The 15783-nt window shown below is 44.6% G+C and overlaps 1 protein-coding gene across 2 annotated transcripts in view; it reads left to right on the forward strand.

The window, feature by feature from the left end:
- The window catches only part of LOC117006772 (kazrin), a 212873-nt gene that overhangs the window by 42781 nt on the left and 154309 nt on the right, over positions 1 to 15783 (forward strand). Inside the window, exon 2 of one of the 2 annotated variants that reach the window (XM_033079363.2) lies at positions 10855 to 11012. In XM_033079363.2, coding sequence (XP_032935254.1) covers positions 10855 to 11012 — 158 coding nt within the window. Of the gene's footprint in view, positions 1 to 10854; positions 11013 to 15783 lie in introns of those variants that run through there. The other variant, XM_033079365.1, reaches the window with a different exon arrangement.

The following is a 15783-nucleotide window of genomic DNA, read 5'->3' on the forward strand; positions in this document are numbered from 1 at the left end:
TACAAGTCAAAATCAGGCAGTAATGGACACTGGAACCACAAAATTGCACAAATTGCAACTCATCCAAAACATCCAGGGTATTGTATGTCCATGGGTGACATCATCCTATGAGTGGAATGGTTTAGATGAATAAAGAAAGGTGTGGATTTCTCAGTCTTCAAAAGGAATTGATGCTGTTTCAGTGGATGAATGGGAATGAATGAGAAGGATAAAATAAAACAATTATCAGTCAAAAGCTGTGCAGGGGCTGTGCTGGCAGGGCCAGTGCAGATGGAGCATCTGGTGTGGTCCTCAGCATCACCTTTATCTGCACAGGAGCTAAATCCCCCTCCCAGGCTCCCTGAGCCAGCTGGGTTTGTGTGAGTGCTTGATAAAACTTGACCCTCTGATCCGCTGTACTCAGCCCAGGTTTATCAACCTGTGTTCCCTCTGTTTGAATTTCAGCTTTTTCTAATGCTCTGCCAATAAAGGGCTTTTTCCTAAGATAGAATTGCTAAGCCCAGCGTTTTGTTAGTGTCACATCCAAGGTTTTAAGCAGCAGAGCTGCTCAAGAAGGCAGCTCTCAAGGAAATTTAAATACTTGCTCTAGCAGTATTCTCCATCCCTTCTTTTATCTATGAACAAATACAGGCACATGCAGAGAGAGATTTGCAGGTTGCCAGTTTTTCATCACTTTATTGAAGCCTCAGAATCATTGGCATTTTTCTGATGTGATAAATCTAGTGCTTTTTTGTTGTTGTTGTTGTTTGGCTTGGTTTTTCTTTTGTTTCTAACATTTCTGGTTAAAAGAAGTACCAGCCTAAGGGTGAAACAAAGATCTCAGGAGCTGATGTGAGCAAACCCCGTGGATTTGAACTTGTTTTTTAAGCCCCTTTCAGGATTTCTGGTGACCATCTCTCATTACTGCAACCTGAGCAGATTACCAAGACAATATTAATGGTTTCTCAACACTCACACCAACACATAAAACGTCAGTCTCTTCCATATGTTTGGTGGGAAACAAACCACGCTCAGTTGTCTTTTAACACTTTCAGTTCATTCAAACCCTAGAAAAGCCAGTGATGGTTAAATTCCCTTCAGGAAGGGTTTTCTTTCACCTTTGGCATGAAGGACATGGAGCATCCTGCTTGCACCAGTTGTTAAAGCAGAACAACTCCCAGTTTGTAGCTGAACATTGGGGAAAGCCAAACAAGTCCTTTAGTGGTGGTGGCATCTCTCCCTTGTGGTGTGTGACATTTCCACAGGCTGCACAATGCGCATTTCCAGATGGGAACTGGTGTGATGAGGGTTTAGCTGACCCATCCAAGACCCTGGAGCTCATTTTGTGTGAAGTCCAGTCCTGCACCCCATCCAAGACCTTTGATGTGAGCACAGATGGGCATCGCTCCTCCAGAGCCAGCTCACAGCAGCTGGATGTCTGATCCTGCTGCTGGCACCCAGAATTTCTTGCTTGTTCTCTCCCTTCTCATCTAAATAAAGCAGCTATTGTTTCTGGAATGCCACAGTTGCACAGCCAGCCATGGAGGTGACAAATAAACGATTTCAAACAGAAAGGAGCAGCAGCAGCTGTCAGGCTGGGTGTCACTGTGCTGTGTCTGCCTTTGGAAAGGTTCTTCTGGTTCTTGGCAGGTCTGAATGGAGTTCCTCTTGCAGGACTTGGATTTGCTGGTTTGGCTCCACTCCTGCCACATTTCTCAAAGTTTGACATTGTTCCTGGCCTGGCAGCTTGCAGCTCTCTGGGGAATTCAGCATCTCCAATATTTCTGTAAACAACAACAGCCCAGCCATAAAGTTTGGAGTTTGGTTTGCTGGCAGAGCCAAGGGCTCTCTCAGCTCAAGGCACTGCCCAAAGCTGCAGGACCCCGTCCCAGCTGTTTCAGCCTCTGCTCCAACTCCATTTTCCCATCATGATCATAAGCATAACAGGGGAATTTATATGAATTTGGGTTTTTTTCCCCTAGAGTGAGTGGTAATTTTTTTATTATAATGTTTATTAGTTTAACTAATACAGCTGGGGTGAATAAACAAGCTTTTAGGGGTGGGATCACTTCTTCATCTAGATCATGTTCTTGTAGCTCTAGTGAGATTTTACCCAAAGAGGAAAATATTGCTTATTTTCTATATGACCCTGGCAGTGTTTTAGTGAGAGGAAACTGAGCCTTTTAATTTTTAAAATTGTGGCCAAATTCCAGCAAGCTTTGTCTCACTACTATCATTAGCTGTGACTTAGAGCTGAAGAAACTGAGGCAAAGAAGAAAAGTCCTTTCCAAAGGGATGATTTAAAAAAACTCAGAAAGACACAGCAAAATACAACAGCTCTTCTTTCCCTACTCAGTTCAGCTATATCTTGGACACCTTAACAGGAATTTTTTTTAGCAACAGGGGATTCTCCAAGGAGAATATGGACATCTGTCCTTGCAGACAAGTCTGGAATTCACATCCCTCTGCTGCTCAAATATGAGCTTTTAAATGGAGAGGGAGTGAAAAGAGAAATTGCAAAATTTCTGTGTTGTTAGATTCAAAACATAATAAAACAATGCAAAATTGGCATTTTAACTGAAGTGGTTTAAAGTCCAACTTTGAAAGAAGCTTCTGCACCATAAAGAAGATGCCACTGAAAAACTTTGATTATTAAAAAGCTGCTACCACCCTGCAAAGCTCCACTTGATGTTATTTTCATTTCCAAAAAGGTCGGCTTTGAAAAGAGAAACTAATAAGCTGAAAAAACGGCCAGCTTTATTGCTGAGCATGTTTTCCTCTGGAACTCTAGTGCCATTTATTGGTCTGATGGCTTTCTTTGCATCTGGGAAGCTCTGAACGCTGCTCTTTGCCAGTTCCACACAAACCATTCACAGCCCAGAGAGAGCAGCTCGTCAGTAATTACTGTAATGGGTTATTTGCAGTGTTTCTTGAAAGGTGATTGAGCCCCTAATGCAGACACCAGATATTTTTTTCTTCACTTAATGGTGTGGTAAATTATTCCTACGAGGGGGCTCATTGAATGCCTTCCTTGAAACAAACTAAAGGCCACAAAGGAAGAAAAAAATCTGTAGATCTCTTCTTAGCAATAACAGGGGAAGATATTTATGGAGTGGTTCAGATGGAGATCTTCCCAGTGTTTGTGTAAGGCTGTGTCTGGCACAAGCACAGGGATGGGGCAGGTGGCTCAGGGTGGCTTTTCCAGCTGCAGAGATGCAGGACAGCCTGGGCAGAGGAAAATGGGCTCTGTCTGCTCAGAGCTTCTGCCTTGTGGTCCTGATGCCCGTGGGCATTGCAGCTTTGCAGATCAGCTTCTCATTTGGGTGGGAGTGAGAGGTGCTAAAACAGGAATGGATCAGAGAGGGGAGCAGGTTGGATATTAGGTGTGGGAACCCAGCACATCCCTCTGGATGCCCTGGACAGCTTGAGACCCTGGCAGGGGCTCAGGAGCCTTGGCACAGTGCCCAGAACCCCTCTGCCTTCGATTTTAACCTCTAGGAAAAATTACCACCCTTACATGAAGAATTACAAGTCACAAAAAATAAGTAGAGTGTAAGTTAGATTATTATAAGGTGAAAAAGTAGGTTTTTAAAATTGTTTAGAATAAGGGTCTGGGGTCAAGACGGAGGAATCTGGGCGTGTTCTGTCCTTCTTTCTCCTTCTTCCTGCATCCATCTTTTGGGTGATGTTGGCACTTTTAGATTGGTTTAGAGTAGAACCAGACTGTACAATATAGGTGATAGGTATTGGAAGATAATTGTAAATATTGTTTATGTAGTTTATAGTATAAAAAGATAATGCCACCTCAGGGTGGGCAGTGTGCCTGGGACTGACCTGCTGAATGGACCTCAGTGGTCAGGGAAAGAACTTCTAGATAAGATAAAATAAACAACTCTGGAAACAACAGAAGAGTCTCCTGACTCTCTCTCTGGTGCTCAGCTGGAACACAGAGAGTCTAAAACATACACAGGTGGTTGGCTCAGGTTCCAGAGACACCACTGACCACAATTAAGAAAATTTTCTTCACTCTAGGGGTGGAAAGCATTGGAGCACGCTGCCCCAGGGAAGTGGTGGAGTCACCATCCATAAAAGTGTTCAAAAACTGTGCAGAGCTGTCACTTTGTGGGTTAATGGGCACAGGGCATCTGGTTGAATGTTGCACTTGATGATCTTGGGAGCCTTTTCCAACCTTAAGGATTCCATGGTTCCATGACTCTGTGATTCCATGAGCTTGGCTTTTACAAAGGGAGATTTCTTCTACTGCTAAGTGAATAAATTAATTGATGTGTCTAAATGCAATTAGCAAATGCTACAGCAGGAAAGGCTTCCTAATCAGAATCATTAATCTGGCAAAAATGAACTGTTGCATGTCTTGCATGTCCTCTTTTTTGGACCCAACAAAAGCACATCAGCCAACTTCAACAATATAAATAACACTGGGTTTTATTTATAATTTAGCTTTATAAATATCTTACTTTTACACATTGTAGTGTCTACATGCCATAACCCAAACTGCCTTGAATTTCCAGGGCTTCAGGGCTGTTTGTTGGTTCCAAAGGCAAGATTTGGAGCTTTCACAAGAACATTCTTGATTTCTCCCTAAAGCTGTGCAGGTAGAAGTTTCAGCAGGTGGGGATGAGGGAGTATTTGGGAACTGGCTGTGATTTAGAGAAAGCAGAACATGCTGTTGATCCTTGAGGAGTCTCTCCATGCTTTCAGTGCCCAAACCTGTGGGATGCTCAGACATCAGGAGGGGAACCTTCTCTTCTCACCTCCTTTGAGGGAATGAGAACATCCATCACTATTCATGGGGCTGAAGTCACACAGAAGGTAATAATTTGACAATAAAAAAAAAAAAGTTCAAGAAATTTAGTCAACCAGATTTAGTCAAAACTGAGCAAGTCAGTTTTACCTACTCTTCAAAATGAGGTTTCAACTGAAAAATACAAATCCAACAATTCAGTTGGGGTTGTCCAACCTGGAGAAAAGAAGGCTCTGGGGACAGCTCAGAGCACCTTCCAGGGCTTGAAGGGGCTCCAAGAGAGCTGGAGAGGGACTGGGGACAAGGGAGGGAGGGACAAGACACAGGGAATGGCTCTCGCTGCCAGACAGGATGGGATTTTGGGATGGAATCTGAAATAAATGGGCCAGGAGAGCAAGAGCAGCTCCTTTGTAAGGCCTTTATTAGAAAATCAGGAGCCTGAGAGGTTGTGCGTGCTGCTAGTCCGGATGGCCGATCCAGAGGAAAAGGAGCAGTGCAGCTTTGTCTGCTCAGGCAGAGCTGCAGCTTCCATCCTCAATGAGAATTCCAAGGAAGGTAATTTCATTCTTGGTCCAGGGATGTTATGTTGGTAGGGTGCTGTTAGGTCATGGCGATGGCATCAAAGCAGCTCAGGATGATAAATTAATGTTCTGCACTGTTTTACCAATCTGAAAACACTATCCTCAGTTCCAGATGTCATTTGAGCTCATTGTCTTAAGGGGTTTTTAACTCAAAATAGTGTCCCAGTGTCCTTTGCATTCCTCTCATTTGCATACAGATCAATGACATCACCCTCCTCACAGGCGCCATTTCAGGGGAGCAGCAGCAGTGTTACCCGACGGAAGGGAAAGGGCACATAGGTGAGAATTGGGGACTGAAACAGAGCGAGGACAACAATTTAACATTAACAATTAACATTAATTAGGAATCAGAACCGGGTAAAGCCTGGAACCCAACATTAACAATTAACATGAAAACTGAAACTTAGGAACTTGCTCCTAACAGAATCCTTCCCTGGTAGGGTGGGCAGTGACGGCGGTGGAAAAGAAGGGACGGGGTCTTCATGATTTGCAAGGTGCCATGAAGCCATTTATTGATCCACAAAGCAAAGTTTATATACTTTTTCTATTGTTACTAAAAATAGCGCACCAATAATATTTGTGTAACTAAGGTATATTGCTTATTGTAACTAGATAACATTGCTCAATCTAGGCCTCGTTTAAGCTAGCCAGGCAGATACAATATTTCCCGCAAATCCCCATAGACACTGCAGGCTAAGCACTCTGTACCAAGCACCTTCTCATCTCTTACATTTTTTCTCCAAAATCCCACTTGTTTCTGTCAAGGCTTGGGCCTACTCACGCCTACCAAGGCTTGGGCCTACTCACTCCTGTCAAGGCTTGCGGCCTACTACGGCTAACAGATCCATGTCGGTAGTGACAAGCTGAGCAGTACTGGCAGGTCTGCTCTCCAGTTGTATTCCCACAAGGCAGCCCTGGCACAGAGAAGCTGTGGCTGCCCCTGGATCCCTGAAGTGTCCAAGGGGTGGGATGGGGCTGGGAACAGCCTGTGGGAGGTGTCCCTGACATGCAGGGATGGAATGGGATGATCTGTAAGATCTTCCAACCCAAACCATTCCATGATCTCATGAGTGGGAGATACTGGCAGGCACTGGGACTCTGGAGCTCTGAGTCTGGCCCTGCACAGACACGGGGAGAGGCCTGAAATGCTCTCCATATTTTCTTTTTCCTCCCTGCAGAAAACAGCCCCCGTGGCTGTTACTGGAGAAGCCCTTTGGTAACATGAAACCCTAATGAACTGCACAGTTTGCCCACACACAAACTGTGGCAGGAGCTCGGAGGTTTCCCTGGCAGCCCGGAGCTGTGAGCTCCGCTCCCTTGGAGGGGTTTGCACAGGATCCATCCCTGCAGGGCAGCTTCTGACCTGTCCCCCAGGGGAGCAGATCCCCAGGGCTGAGAGCTGGCCATTCACACACGAGTCAGACTTAAACATCTTCTTATTTCCATATGGCAGAGTCAGCTGAAGAGCCCAGGAATCCTGACTTAGCCTCCCCTGATAAAATTATGATCATGTCCGTCCTCTTTCATTTACTCACTCCCGCTGCCGAGAATTAATTTTAGACTCTGCTGGCTTTTGTCAGTAGATTTCAGGATATATAATCTATGCTTTATTTTATTTTGTGCTCATCTGGGCAGTAGCTGGAGTGTATAAAATGGGGTCTCCTGGAACAACTTTATTGCTTCAGCCTCTTCCTTGAATGAGTTTTTGGCACAAGTATAATTTTTCCCTCGTCTCCGACAGAAAGCAATTTCCCTTTTCCCTTGCATGTCCTTCAGGCTCTGGTGATTCTGCCCTGCAGAAAACCAACTTTGTCGACTTTCTTGCTTCTGGGGGTGACAAATTGTCCTCACCTGAGCACCCCAGCACAGCACATCCTCTGGTAGCAGCAGGCAGAACCCCCACTGCCCTAAGAGATCTCCTTTTGGGGTGACATCAAAGAGCTAACAGAGGATTGTTATGGTTCCTTCACCTCTTGAAATTGATCTTCACAGTGAGGAAATTATGAAATTGGAGTGGGAAAAGCTGGGATGATGGAAGGACTTTAACAGCTGTAACTTTTATTTAGCAGGTTGTCCCCCTTGCAGTATTACAGATGTGTTATCAACCTCGAGCCAAGGGGAACGACACTGATGCCTGAAGTTCTTAGTTTTCATATTTCAGATTCTGTGCTGCATTAGTATGTAACTCTGAACTTCATACAGAGTGTTAGCAAGTTCTCCTCACAGTTCAGTCAGACAAAACAATCCTTTTCCAGCCTGAGAACCAAGGACACCATTGCAGCTTCAGGCCCAAAAGATATAAACAGCAAATTGGGGAGAGCAATCTGGGAGCTGTAATTGGACAATTAACCCCAATATAGAAATGGACCAAAACTTATAAAAGTGTGAAAACTCATGGCCCATTGTCCCTCTTGGGTCCATCTTGGGTAGAGCCATGGCTGGGCTCTTGCACTGCCCAAGGTGAATCCTTTGAAGGCCTTTTAATAAATTCCTGCTTTATTCCTTTAACACTGGCTAGTTTCTGTTCTAGGTAGCTTCTCAAGGCATCAACACAGCAAGGGAAAGGTGCTGTCTTCATTTCTTCTCTTTTTTTTTTTTCATTTTAGAGAACCAAGAAGTATGTTTTAATCTCCACTGGACATACCTGTGTTTATATCTGTTTATATCATGTTTTTTTCCTTTAAGAAGAATTTGATGTTTTCACAAAGAACTGTCTGGGTTAGTGGAAGTGTTGCTCAGCAGAAATGTCTGAGCCATAACATTGTTATGGTGATGTGATGAAGAGTTTGCCACATTATCCTTCACCTTTAGATTTTTAGTGAGCAAAAGGCTGGAAGTTTCTCTTTATTTAAATGAGAAATATCAAATTTCTGCTGCTTATAAGAAGGGGTCTTTGGAAGCTGTGTTGCAGATTGACACAGGATTTCCAGAAAAATATTATCAGGAATGGGTTGGTATTTTCAGATTTATTTTCACTGTATGTGTAGGCTGGAGGTTTGGAAATGCCTCTTTTACTTTCATGAGGAAGACTCAGAGGATTTTATTTTTCAATAGTTTCCATTGTGTTCATGGGAAAAGGTTTGTTTTGCTAAGCAAAGTATAAACACAGCACTGTGGCAGATCCCTCTAAAATTGCTTCAATACTGATCTGCTTTTCCCACATTCTTACTGGAAAATATTTTTTCTGATTCCTCTGGCATCTCTCTAAACCTAAAGAATTACAAATGAGAGAAGCATTTGCCCCCCTGAGCTTCATGTGCCACATACTCCTCCAGCAGCACTAAACTTCCCAAGGAGAAAGAGAAGAAATATCAGAGAATGGAGAGCTCCAGCTTCAGATGAAGAGCTTGGAATAATTTAGAATAATATAATTTAGTTTGTTTTGCATTACTTTAAAATCAGAAAGCCTGGGAGAAGTTCTCCATGTACCAGTTTCTGGTCACAGTCTATGTAAATCTGGAAGAGAGCCATCAGCTCGAGGAGAGCTCTGGTGCACATTTGTATTACTGAAAGCAGATGTGGGCTTAGGGCTCCAGCCAAAATTTCAGAGCAGGAAAAAAATGATCTGTCCTCAATTCCTCATCGTTCAGAAAGGATGGGATGAATCAATACTGGTGCATTAGTGCTGGGGAGATGGCTTTCAGGCCTGACATGTCTGATAGAGATGCTAGTTCAGTCCAGGAGTGATAAGAAAATCAAACTGCTGCTGCCTCTGTGCTGCCGTGTGCCTGCTGCTCTCCTGCATGGAAAACCTGCAGCTGCCTGGGCTCACAAGTGCTGGGTGGTGTGAGGACAGATGATTACAATATTATTTGTTCATGGTGACTTGGAGAAGTTCAGCTGCACAAGGTTCCCACCACCCCTTTGTGCCCCTGGCCCTGTGTCCTGCTCAGGGGCAGGAGGGGTTTGGGTCACTCAGATGTGACAAACAGGAGTGTGGGGTGCACGAGTCCCAGCCAGCAGAACAACTGTTAAACAGCCAAGATCAGCCCTGGCACAGAGTGCCCAGAGCAGCTGTGGCTGCCCCTGCACCCCTGGCAGCATCCAAGGCTGGGTTGGATGGGGCTGGGAACAGCTGGGACAGTGAAGGTGTCCCTGCCATGGCAGGGGTGGAATGGGATGATCTTTAAGGTTCCCTCCAACCCAAACCATTCCATGATTCATTCTGTGATTCCATTATTTATGGTGTGGTTTGAAATGGACCCTCCATCACAGAGAGCCTCAAACCCCTTTTCTGTAATCAGGAGGTGCAGGAACACCCTGAGCACTGGGAATCCTCCCAATCCCCTCAGCAAGGCATTTCCAGGCACAGATTTTATTTTATTATTTTAATAAAAAATAAACCCTCTCAGTAAAAGGAAGATTCTGCTCTTTCCCTCCTGCATGTTGGAGACATAACTGTGATTTGTTTTGGCCCTTTTGTCTGGGGAAGATTTGCTCCTCAGTGAGTGGTTTCTGGCTAATCTTTACTACTTCAAATTTTGTGGTAAGATCTTCTTTAGACAGAACTAGGTCGAGTATATTTCAATTGCCTTGTGTTCTTAAGATCAGTTTGTCAGAGAGTCCTAAATAACACATTGCTTTATTCATAAATAGCCTGAGCAAGCCAGGGTTTGCAGCACGTTCAGGGTGTGACAGTGATGTGTTACCCTGTGCTTATCAAAGGGCTCCACTGCCTGAGCCACCAGCACCAAGAAAATATACTGAAGAATTATTTGGACCTCATTTATTTAATGAGCCAGCAGTAAAAATGGAACCTCCAAACTGGCAATGGTTGAAAAGCAAATCACAGCGCGGATTTTTCAAATCTGTAAAAGTCCAGAGGTTTTCATTGGGTGGAAAATGTGAGCATTGGTTCATATATAAATTGCAGCTCTATAAAGTGTGTGAAATTGCTGGGGGATTTCTGTGAGCTGTGGAGGTGGTGATTTCTGACTGGGAGCAGAATCTCACATAGCATACCTGGGGTTTGAACCCACGAAGGAGAACTTAAAAGATTAACAGTGATTCAAATACCAATAATCACGAAGAAAGAAAATGAGCAATATTTTAGTTGTTGCTCTGACTCACTCCTACTCTAGCTAATAAAAAGCCAATTTTCCCAGCTTCTATGCTTCGTGTTGTCTGCAGTTCTGGCTCCCTGCACATCAGAGGGAGCAGGTCTCTGGGGGGGAAGTCAAGAGACTGATTTCATTTTTGTTTTCTTATTTTCACTTTAACCACGACTTGTTACTTGAGATTAGAAACATAATCATGGAATCCTGGAATAATTTGGGTACTTAAACACAACCTTTTCCCACTCACCCTGCCATGAGCAGGGACACTTTCCACTGGGCCAGGTTGCTCAGGACTCGTCCCTGTATCTGTGATGCCTTTGCTGTTCCTCTCAGGAGAATCCAGGAGAGGTGAACAATTACTTCCAGCTACACTTTTCCAGAGCAAATGACACTCATCTCAAACTGAAAATAATATGTTGGCTTCTTCCAGCATGGTTTCATTGATGTTTCTTGCTCTCCATCTCTGTGTCCACAGCTGTGGAATCGCTGCATTCCTTGAATGACCAGATCTCCCATTTTATCGTCAACAAGGCAAAAACCCTGGACGAGGATGAAGATGCCTTTTTGCCCAGTGAGAAGGAATCTCTGAAAAGTGCCATGATGCTGATGAGGCACCTCCTGATGGATGCACAGGTAGGAAATCAATACACACACGTGTGTTAGGATGTGAGGAAGGCACAGTACACGGATCTAGAGGAACATGTCATTTTTACGTGCAGTTTTAGAGTGGAGAACATTAATTTCTGACTCTTCTTTAGAATCTATTTTGGCTTCTGAAATTTGCAGCTGTGGAAGAACATCTCAGTGCACAGAGTGTGCAGCTTGTGCTGGGGCTGAGTCTCAGATTCAGCCTTGAAAATGGCTCTTAATTTCAGGAGAAAATACAGCAATGTACCCATTGATGGGAATGCAGCAATAACCCCATTGATGGGATTCCAGCGTCAGCACTACCCAAAGAAGATCATCTGTCCACTAAGCAGCTGTGCTGAATGCCAGTTTTAGAAGTGCCAGACAACTGAGCTCTTGGTTTAGCCAAGCTCTGAAATGCCAGTTAAAAGTCATGAAATGATGTGCAGATGTTTCTTTGTGCCTTTGCTGCTTCAACAAAAAAATCTCTTTCTCTGTAGCTTTGCTGTGTTGCAGTGTTTCCTTCAGCCTACAAAAAACACCCTTTGAAATATTAATTGTATTTATCTTATTATATTCCCTTTTGCTCTTTATTTGCAAAGCCTGGATGGAAAATGACAGCTTCTGTTAGAGGGCTCTTTTGAAACTGGGTGGTCTCTTCTCCCTTCTACTCTGGCAAGCCCTAAAATCAGGCAAAGGAGGCCTGAGGCTGTCCTGAGATCTTTTGAGCTCTTCAGGACTGGGGATGGTCTGTTCTACTTCCCTGTTCTCCCACGTGGAGTCTGGTGGTTATCTTATCTGCTTTTCTCACTTTCAAAATCTTTATCTGGCAGGGATCCTTGGGGAGTGCCTGGGGATCCCTGCTGTTAGCAGCACATTTATTTTAATACTGTGTGTTTGCAGGCTGTGGAGTGCCCAGGGAGCAAACCCTTCCTGTTGTGCTCAGGATTTCATTTTTGTGAGGATGGTGCTGATCTCACTTTGGCACTTCTTTAACCAGGCCACCTCCATTTACCCCAGACCAGCAGGGTTAATGCTGCTGGAGTGCCATGGAGAACAGAGGGGTTAGACTGTGCTTTTGGATCTGCTCCCACAGTGGGAATAGATTCTGTAGATTCCCCTGCAGGTGGGAATAACATCAGAGAATCCCAGAATTCCACAGAGCCCATGGAAATCCATGGAACCCTCCCAGTGTGAGCCTCTGTATAAAGATAAGCTGAAATCCAGTGCTTGGCCCTTTTACTCCCCTCTCCTGGCATGGACCTGATTTTGACTGGTGGATAATTTGAGGAGAGAACATCCAGCTTGAAATTTTGGACAGAAAGTTTGTGTTGAAAAGGATCTTACAGCTCATCCCATTTCACCCCCTGCCCTGGGCAGGGACATTTTCCACTAGACCAGACTGGTCCAAGCCCCATCCAACCCCATCCAAGTTCCAGGTATCTGGAACACCTCTGGGCAGTCAGATGCTTACAGGCATCTGCATATGGCAGATAAAAATAAATATGGGGCAAAAAGGTAGCTATTGATAATCCCCTTGTGCAGAAATTCTATTTTTAGCCCTCAAGAATTGCTTTCCTACTTATCAGCTGTCCTGAATGCATATTAATTGGTGCCTGTGATAGAGAGACTGATTAGGAAATGCTAAGAACAATGGGGAAATGTCAAGTGCTCCTGTATCCTCATGATGTGCCTGGATCCTTTCCCAGAAAGGACAGGATGTTTTCTTGCCTGGGATTTTCAAGTTGGAAGAATGACAAAGTGGGAAGTGGCAGTGGTGAGTAGAAGGATGGAAGTAAACAGGTGATAACATCCAGTAAAAAAAAAATAAAAACCAATAAAATAAATCCTCTGAGGAATGAAAGAAACATGAGGCTGGCAGGAATATCAACAGGAATATTCACAATATAAAATATTGTGTGTGAATATAAATATGTGCTAACCCAGACTGCAGAATGCCCTCTGGCTCTAATCACACAGGAGGAAAAAATATCACCAATGCAATTATTTCTCTTCCCTTCCCTCCTTTCTTCCCAGTTAGTGGTTTTATGGGAAGATGGAGCCCTGCAGCTCTCAGCAGTATTGATTGTGTGAGGCTCTGTGTAGAGATAAGCTGAAATCCAGTGCTTGGCACTTTGACTCCCCTCTCTTGCCATGGACCTGATTTTGACTGGTAGATAATTTGAGGAGAGAACATCCAACTTGAAATTTTGGGTAGAAATCAGCTGGACTGCTACCCCAGCAGGAGGGACTGGGCAGAGGGGACAGTTAATGAGCATTTCTCACTTCTCTGCCACTCTTAATCTGCTCTGAAAAGGCAGGGATGGTGTGGGGGTGATGCCTCGTGCCTGCTGCCCTTCTGGTTTGCAGAGAAATTGGACACATTCTTGGACACACACCAGGAGATGCTGTGAAACAAAGGTTTTGGTCCAGCACGGATCTAACTTTCATCTTGAGTCATTTTTTTGGCTTAAGATGAATCACTGAACCAACACACAGAGCTTTCCTTTTGGAAAACACTGTGAGGGCTTTCAGAGGGGGCTGTGCTGGGGACCTTGTGCAGCTCCCTGTGAAGGGGCAGGTCCCTGCTGTCTCAGCAAGGTGTCACTGGGAGCACAAAGGACAAGGATGCTCAGCAGAGTGGAGAGGAGGAACCACAGCACACAGGCACCAGGGAGCCTGCTGGGGTTTCACTGCTGGGTTTTCTGCTAGTTAGAATGTGGACTGTGTGCCCCTAAGCATCAGCCCAGTCCCTTCATATATTAGGCCATATTTATTTCTCAATTGGCTGCTTGGAAGAGCCTCTTTTGCCCATCTGTTTTCTCGATTTGCTCCACTTTTCACTGATTTTAATGCCTCTGTTTTGTGGTAGTTGTGTACAAGTAACTGTGGCAGTGGTGACTGTGGCTTTATAGGGGAAATTAGAGGTCAGTTCTTGGTAAACACAGCATGGAGAAACAGCTGTTGAGTGGGGGGAAGAATTCTTTTAGTCTCCCATATGCAAATGGGTTTTCTCCATGAAGAATGGGGCATATTTTGGAGTCCTCCTGGCTGGAGAAATGGCATTGGTGCAGATGAGGTGGGAGAATGGTGCTGGTGGCTGTGGTCTGGGCTGGCTGAGGGGCTGCTGATCCACCAGCAGTGTTCAGCTGCACACAGGGAGAGGTAATAAGCTGTGTGGAGTCTCTCACAATGGGCTGTCAGCTCAAATCCAGCCCAGGGAAGACAGTGATTTAATGAAAGTCATTACAATCTGCAGGATCTCTTGACCCCGCTGCTCTCCATTCCTTCCACACCCTGGACAGGATTTCCTCCTCACAACCCCCCTGCTCACAGATTTGTGTGCTGGCTGTTGAGCTGACAGCTCTGGGGAAGGAGCATCACCCTCCCAGTGGGTGCAGGAACAGCCCCTTCCCTCCTGAGCCGTGTCCGTGCCCACCTGGCCAGGGCAGCGCCCCAAGGATGGGATTGTGCTGCCTGAGCTGCAAGGTGAGCTCAGATGATGCAGGAGCATAAAGCAAGCAGGAGGAAAGGTGCATTTATTCCCTGTGACATGTCCCATCCTCTGCCTGGTGTTGGAGTGAATAAACAATGCACAGTTGCACTGCTGCCAGACAGCCCCGTGCACAGCGATGTGGCACGGCAGCCTGTGATCGATTGTCACTGCTGTCAATCATTCCTGACAGTCCTATTATGCTCAGAAAGGATGTTTGCTCTGTGCCTGTTGTTTTATAATCCTCAGAGGTGGAATTTTATAGCCTGGCAGTGTTTTTTCCTCAGACATTTCCCTAAGCAGGATTTATTGCTTCTGAGACACACGTGACATGAATCCATTATACCTTCAAACTTTAAATCACACCCCCCCAACCCCAGCTTTGCCTGAATTACTTTTTGATTCGTTTTACTTGAGTTTCTGTTTCTAATTGCAATTGTGAGAAACTGGGCTGGAAAGTACACAACATCCAAGGGCTGAGTCGTGCAGCAGCTCTAATCCAGCTGTTTCCAAAGGAATTTCTCTAATGAACAGAAAAGGTGCACCCAGCCCTGAATGTAGGGTAATTGTCTCTCATATGAAGGAGCAAATGACATTTTGCTGGAAGCCTGCCCTCAAAAGCCAAGCTTTCAGGAAGTTCAGTCCATTTAGTTCCTTCCATGAAGTGTTTAATTGACTTCAAGTGGATTTGAAGTTCTTTGGGAGAAATACCATCTCTACCAGCAGTGGTGTGATTATCCTCAGGTGTTGTTCTGGAGGGAATGAAGACACCAAAAGCATCTTGGGGGTTGTACTGGACTTTTTGAATGAGATCATACCACAAATGATGACTTGAGAACAAGATCAGGATTATTTGGCTTAGATTCACTTGGATTTTAGTTGCTGCCTAGGCATGAGAGGGCATGGAGATATTCAACTGCCTCTCTGCTGGGGAGTTCATTTATTTCTTAGGTAAAGACAGAAAATCAGCCTGGTGATGATTCTAACCTAAGTTGTTAACAAAGGAGTGTTCTCACTGCCCAAAAACCATAGGGGAAAAAACACTTCCATTTACATTTAGAAGTATTTTTTCTTTAAAATCTGGTATTGTAGCATTTTTTGGTTGTTTTTTTCCTTTACTGAGTCAAACAGCTCCAGTCCTCAGTTCCTCTTGGGACAAACCTTTAGCAGGTGTGCAGATGAAGTTAATGCCAGTTTGGACAGAGGGTATTGCCTTGTTTTTCTTTGGAAAATATCTGAGTATTTGAGTTGTCACCACCCTAAGCCTTTTAAGCCTGACACTGA

Source organism: Catharus ustulatus, chromosome 24 (assembly GCF_009819885.2).
Source record: "Catharus ustulatus isolate bCatUst1 chromosome 24, bCatUst1.pri.v2, whole genome shotgun sequence".
NCBI lineage: Eukaryota > Metazoa > Chordata > Aves > Passeriformes > Turdidae > Catharus > Catharus ustulatus.